This window comes from Mus caroli, chromosome 18, assembly GCF_900094665.2.
Source record: "Mus caroli chromosome 18, CAROLI_EIJ_v1.1, whole genome shotgun sequence".
Taxonomy (NCBI): domain Eukaryota; kingdom Metazoa; phylum Chordata; class Mammalia; order Rodentia; family Muridae; genus Mus; species Mus caroli.
In genome coordinates this window covers 9,295,178-9,302,394 of record NC_034587.1, presented here as the reverse complement: position 1 = coordinate 9,302,394, position 7,217 = coordinate 9,295,178, and the positions used below count along the sequence as shown (strand labels likewise).

Sequence of the window (7,217 nt, the reverse complement as noted above, 5' to 3'; positions counted from 1 at the left end):
GCAGGAGGGACAGCAGGGGCAGGAGGGGCAGGAGGAACAGCAGGGGCAGGAGGGTCAGGAGGGGCAGGAGGAGCAGGAGAGACAGCAGGGGCAGGAGGGGCAGGAGGGGCAGGAGGGACAGCAGGGACAGGAGGGGCAGGAGGGACAGCAGGGGCAGGAGGGACAGAAGGGGCAGGAGGGGCAGGAGAGACAGCAGGGGCAGGAGGGGCAGGAGGGACAGCAGGGACAGGAGGGGCAGGAGGGACAGCAGGGGCAGGAGGGGCAGGAGGGGCAGGAGGAGCAGGAGAGACAGCAGGGGCAGGAGGGACAGAAGGGGCAGGAGGAGCAGGAGGGGCAGGAGGAGCAGGAGAGACAGCAGGGGCAGGAGGGGCAGGAGGGGCAGGAGGGGCAGGAGGGGCAAGAGAAACAGCAGGGGCAGGAGAGGCAGCAGGGGCAGGAGGGGCAAGAGAGACAGCAGGGGTAGCAGGAGCAGCAGGGGCAGCAGGGGCAGGAGGGCAGCAGACATGACCTGGTCTGACTAGACACTTGTACCTGCCTCTGAACAGCACTCACAGAAGTGAGAAACCGTCATCATGTGCTCTGTACGGTGTGAGAGGACAGACTGACCCATCCCTCCACCCCAACCCGCCTGTATTCTGTAGGCTGCAGAGGCTTGTTCCTAGTCACTTGAGCCCCCGTGTGTGCACGCATGGCAGCCCGTGCTGGAGCACTTGCTGGTCCTCACACCCAGCCTCCCCATACCCTAGTGCTAGAAAGGGGAAATCAACAGGGTGAGGACTTTCTCATGTCCACAGCAGGAGTAACTGTGGTGGGAGTCCATCACTCTTTCTTCCATAGAATACTGCCTCTATAAAAGGAAACTTATGAGCCAGGCTTGGAATCGCAGGACCTTTGAGGCTGAGGCAGGATTGCAGGGTCAGAAACCAGAACAGACAGATAGATAACAAACACCACCTCACCACATGGACAAAAGAACATTATCAGGCATGTCACACTAAGAAGTTGTGTCACCTGAGACTTGTCACTTGAACTAGTGGAGGTGGGGGTATGCCCTCCAGGAAAGAGACCACAGTCTTGACACATTTTAGGCTGAGACTGTGGGGTAACATGCTCACTGTGTAGGAGACATCAGTGCAAGACTTGAATTCTTTTGAAAACAGAAGCAGATGGTAATTGTTAAGCAAGGCAGTAGCCAGGTCGCCTTACCCGAGAGTCCGCCTTACCTGAGAGTCCGCCCTCCTCAATCATGGACACACTTAACTCCTGACTCTGTGTGCTTTCTTCAATCATTGAATCCTAGGCCTATGGGCTCCTAGTTTGTTCTGTCCACTCACCTTGAAGTGGCAGACTAGAAAACACTGTCCAACCTAGGCTCTGAAATTCCAGTCCTTTGAAACCTTGCTCAACAGCACAGCCACCACACAGCCCCCAGCAGCGTTTAGAATATACAGAAACACATTTCTCAGTTCAGTTATACACTATCCCCTCGCTGAGCCGTAACAGGTATCACACACAGTGGCCATCGCTTGCTGGGTGATTCCCCATCTTTTCCCTTGTGCTTTCCTTAAACATGTGTGTCTGCAGGAGGTGAGGCGAGCGATAGGGAGCTAGGGACTGTCTGACAGGTGACAGGTGTCCTCTGCTTCTCTTCCCTGTCACCTATGGAGTGCTGTGAACACAACTCTCACTGGGTCCCACCAACCCATCATCCTTTCTCCTTTGTCTACTCTCCATTTCTCATCTCTGGCACACTGGGCCAAAGCCCAGCATTCTGTTTATATTCCAAGCCCAAAGTTGTATTTGCTCTTCCCAGCAAATGGAGGGGTGGTTACGTAAAGGATTCTGAAATCTCTCAAGTGCCAGGGTCCGAGCAGAGCGCGGGCAGGCAGCCAGAGAGCTCTCATAACAACCTGGGAGACGGAGGAGACCTTAGGCAGACACTCTCCTGTGTCCGTGTCCCTGTAAGACACAAGCTGACCAAGAAGGGCCTTCTACTTGCCAACGACCTGGTCCCACCTAGATGTGACCTGCTGGCACTGTGCCTTAGTTTGCCTTCTGTTCCTGGGATACAACAATGACCAAAACAACTTGGTTAAAATTATATGAGGATTATGTTACCAGAAAAGCATGTGACTTAGGGAAGGTGTAACCGGGTCTTCCTGGAAGAACAGATATGCTAAGTTCTGTCTGGGCACCATTCTTAAGTACCAAGTCTCTCCTGTTTTCACACGTGGGTGAGTTTTTGAAACCCCAAACCCACAGTCTCTAACTGTGCTGTAATAGGAATGGCTGGAAGGCTGGGGCCTGTCCTTCGGGGTCTGTGCATTGATGTGTATTTTTAGGTGTGGTTTACATGTAAGATCTCTCAACTTGGGGAGGAAAGTGTTTATTTGGTTTATAGATCCTGATCATAGTCCACCACTGAGGATAACCAGGGCAGGAACCTGTAGACAGGACCTGGAATAGAGGCCATGGAGGAACACTCTTATTGGCTTGCCCACAATGGGCCAGACCTACCTACATCAATCATTAACTAAGAAATGCCACCACAGACTTGCCCACAGCCAATCGGATGAAGGCATCTATTCATGTCCCTTCTTCCCAGATCACCTCGGTGGCTTGGGGCAAGTTGACAAAAAAGAAAAAAAGTCTAAGTAGAACACACAGTCCCTCCACTGGCCATCAGTGGCTCAGAAGGTCTGGAAACAGACTAGAAGAACTAGGTCTGCAAACAGACTGGAAGACCTAGGCTCTAGCTTCCTCCTAGGCATGACTTTTCGAGAGCCTTGAGCCTTGAATTTTAACATGTACTGAGTAATCCACCCCATACTGTCTGCTGTCCCCAAATCAAAATTGTTCGCGAGGTAAAGCGAGTACCAGAGAGACAAGCCTTAGTGCGTGTGCTAGCGTGATTGGATCCTCAGTATACAGAGCGGTGGTGTCTTCCCAGAGGAGAAAGAGGGCAGCAGAAAGATGGCCACTGGTAACAGACAGTCTGAGGTGCTTGTATTCTAAAGCTAATATCGGGTCCCAAGACTCCTTGCACACAGCTAAGTGACCCTGCCCCCAAGTTACTTATGATTGGGAAATAAAGATGCCAACAGCTTCTGCCAGGCAGAAGAGACAGATGGGGTTTAGGTTTCACAGGTTTGGGGTTGAAGGAGGACCATGAGGAGAAGAAAGTGCAGGAGGAGGAAGGAGAAGCTGCCATGGGTTAGGTGGCCAACTGGAGTTAAGAGCAGCCCAGATGAAACACAGCAAGTAGTAAGTTAACTCGGGGTCATCGATAGGAAAGTAGATTCTAACAGCATGGATGGGAAGCAGCTGCCCAGCTCTTGTGCTGTTTAAGGCTTACTGTAAATATACAGACTGTGTGTGCCTTTTATCTAGGAACCAAAGGGTCAAAGGCAGGGTAGAAACTCCGGGTCAGAATTAAAAATTTCTACAACACCCACTTGAGCACAAGAGCTGGCAAGATTACTGACTTCACACAGACAGACATGCTGGGTTCTCCTGGTTACAGATTTCACACAGACAGACATGCTGGGTTCTCCTGGTTACCGATTTCATACAGACAGACATGCTGGACTCTCCTGGTTACCGACTTCACACAGACAGACAGGCTGGACTCTCCTGGTTACCGACTTCACACAGACAAACATGCTGGACTCTCCTGGTTACCGACTTCACACAGACAGACAGGCTGGACTCTCCTGGTTACCGACTTCACACAGANGCTGGACTCTCCTGGTTACCGACTTCACACAGACAGACAGGCTGGACTCTCCTGGTTACCGACTTCACACAGATAAATATGCTGGACTCTCCTGGTTACCGACTTCACACAGACAGACATGCTCAATTTTCCTGGTTACTGACTTCACACAGACAGAAAGGCTGGACTCTCCTGGTTACCGACTTCACACAGACAGACAGGCTGGATTCTTATAGTTACTGATTTCACACAGACAGACAGACATGTGCGATTCTCATAGTTACCAATTTTACACAGACAGACATGCGCGATTTCATAGTTACCAATTTCATACAGACAGACGTGCTGGATCTCCCTCTGGTCCACAGCCAGTTCCAGAGCAGTGTGGAAGGAAGTCAAGGCACTGTTGATTTGACACTAAAGAGAAAAAGAAAAGCAGGGTGACTGGCTATGACTGGGCATCAGCATCATAAATCACAACCAGCTTTTTCCTGAGCCCTGATTTTCAACAGACCAAGCAAGCCATACAGGAAAGGTGTTCAAGGGCTGCTAACAAAACATGCCACTTTGCTTGATGTGAGATTAACCTCAGCACATTAACTCCTTTTTAAAAACTGTTTTCTACTTATTTTATGTGTGTGCACATACATGACACAGCCAGCACACTTGTGGAGGTCAGAGGACAATCTTGGAAGTTGCTTTTCAACCTCCCACCATGAGGTCCCTAGGGATTGAACTCAGGTTTGCAGGCTTGGGTGCAAGTGCCTTAGTCCTCCAGGCAGCCCCCATCAGTCTCTTTTTCTGTGGTGGTTTGAATGAAAATGACCCCCTTAGACTCACAGGGAGTGGCATTATTGGAGGTGTGGCCTTGTTGGAGAAAGTGTGACACTAGGGGGTGGGCTTTGAGGTTTCCCAAGCTCAAGCCAGGCCCAGTGGCTGTCTCTGCCAGCTGCCTGTGGATCCAGATGTGAACTCTCAGCTCCTCCAGCACCATGTCTGCCTGCATTCCACCATGCTTCCTGCCATGATGACAAAGGACTCTCAACTGTAAGCCAGCCCCAATCAAATGTTTTCTTTTATAAGAGTTGCTACAGTCATGGTGTCTCTTCACAGCAATAGAAAACCTAACTAAGGCAGTCCCACTGTGTGGTCCATATTGGCTTCAATCCCATGATCCTTACTCCAGCTGTCCTTCCCAAGTAGCTGAGACTGCAGGTATACATCTCAAAGCCCGGCTTAAACAGTGATGTTTCCAATAAGGGCCCAGCTCACCCCATCTTTCCCCATACTAGTCTCTCTACATGCATCTATGTAGACTTCGCTGTATTATAACTGTCCACCAATCTAGTTCTTTGTAACCAAGCACATTCAATAGGCACAGGACCATATTCTGTCTTCTGGTGAATATTTAGTTGTGGTCAAGAAGAATAACCATCGAAGCCACCACCAGTAAGTCTTGCCCTATCTGGTCCCTCTGTTCAACTGGACATGGATGGCTGGATTTTAACTGAACACTGGCACTCATTTGCTTCTGGTCATTTGGTCTCATCTCAACACACAGAACTCTCTGAGGCTCCAGATTCCATCTGCAATGTGTACATCTGCCTACTACGGTGCAGAACCTACCACCCCCAGTTGTCAGTTTTACTTATTTCTGGTTGTAGAGCTCTCCCTGCTTTATTTTGGACCCAGGACAAGGGATGGAAGTGAATTTTATATATCAAAGCAGACCTGGCCACCAGTTCTCTCATCAACCTCTGTCCTTAACTGCCATACCCTGCTCCCAACCTTGAATTTTCCAGTCCAGAGGCTGGGCTGCCCTTGCCCCAGAGGTTCTTCCCTACATAATCCAGACACTTGTTCGTGCTTGCTCAAATTCATTCTCTCTCTTTCTCTTTCTCTCTCTCTCTCCCTCTTCTTCCTTCTCTTCTCAGCTCTCCTGCCCTTTCTCTCTACCCTCACCCTCATGACAACTTGCCCCTGGCTTCCTTCCTTGGGGCCAGTGAACTTGCCTACCCAGGAGCAGCTCGAGAGATAACCTATCACTCCCCTCCCCAAATCTGCTGTTCCACTTTCTGTGCTCCCAGTGGCCTGTGGTCAACTGCTGTCTAAAACCAGAATACAGTATAGGAAGATACTTTGAGAGGTACAAGAGACCACATTGTTGTGGGTTTGGTCTAATGCTGCATGTATTATGCTAATCTGGTCCCCAAAATTGCATGAGACTCTGCACATTCTCATGGAAGATGCTGGTTGGTTTTGATTGGTAAATAAAGTTGCCAGTGGCCAAGGGCTGGGCAGGAAGACAGAGGTGGGACTTTAGGATTCCTGGACAAGGGACTGAGAAAGAGCAGGAAAAGGAGAGCCACCGTGCTGGGGAAAGGCGCAGAGGCCATGCCTGAGGTGTGCTGGGCAGAGAACACAGCTGTCATGTAGGTGCTGGGGAACTCAGACCAAGAGGGCTGCAGGTCTGGGTCCGGGGCAGCCAAGATGGAATATAGCTTTTAGTAAGAAATAACTAAGGAATATGAGGGGCGGGGGGAATATGCCAGCCATGTGGAGGTCTGAAGTGGCCCAGCCATTGAGCTGTTTAAGGCATATTAAAATATAAAGTGTGTGTGTGTCTTTCATTCGAGAACCCAGAATGTTGGTGCAAGGAGTACTGCAGCCACCGCTGGGACGATTCGAGTAGAGCTATTTGGGTTCAGCAGTGCCACATTACTGCCATTTTTACAACAGAGCACGGCTGACTCTTTTCTGGTTCTTTGCCTAATGTGTACATTAAATTGTGGCCTGAGTAAGTATGCAGAGGAAAAATGTAGATCTAGCATTCAGCTTTCTCTGGTGTCAGCGGTCACAGAGGGTCTTGGAACATATGTCCAGGTATAGAGGGAACCACTGGACATCTGATTTTTCTTTCCAATAAAAATATCTTTCTATGTTTGCTAACCTCAGGCTATAAGAACTTGATAAGAACTCTCAAAAAAGCATCAAAGAGTCAGAAAAGGTCCAGACTCATTAAATAGGCATCAAGAGCCTTTCAGTACCGGGGAGAGCACACAGCCTGCTCTGTGGGTGGCGCCTCTGCACAGTCCTTCCTTGCTCTGCGGGACTGAGGCACCCCATCCACTACCCCCTCCCCCCTACAGTGGCAAGGCTGTGCCTTCTTACCCAGCCCTTCTCTTCTGTGCCTGCTGTTTGCTGCGTCTCCTGCCTCCCAACTCTATTCCCTACATGGCAGCCAGGCAGGGACGATGGGGAGGGTCCTAGAAGAGGTCTGCAGAAGCCCAGAAGCCCTAGGGGTCACTGAGGCTAGGATGAGCCAGGGGTGATCTGCAGGACAGCCTGTGACTCAGGAAGTCTGTGGGCTCAATGGTTCATTCACAAATATTCACCTGACAGATAACTGCCCTCACGTGACACACCATTTTGTTGTCAGAAGGACTCAAGCTGTGACCTTCAAACCCTCAGTGAACACTGGGAGGAAGCCACAAAGAGACTT

At 50.2% G+C, this 7,217-nt stretch overlaps 1 protein-coding gene across 3 annotated transcripts in view; it reads right to left on the bottom strand.

Annotated features, from left to right (window-relative positions):
- Positions 1-7,217, bottom strand: part of Ttc39c (tetratricopeptide repeat domain 39C) — a 95,148-nt gene that overhangs the window by 13,122 nt on the left and 74,809 nt on the right. For all 3 annotated transcript variants that reach the window (XM_021150288.2, XM_029471969.1, XM_021150289.2), the window contains exon 7: positions 4,039-4,132. In XM_021150288.2, the coding sequence (XP_021005947.1) occupies positions 4,039-4,132 (94 nt within the window). The remainder of the gene's footprint in view (positions 1-4,038; positions 4,133-7,217) is intronic.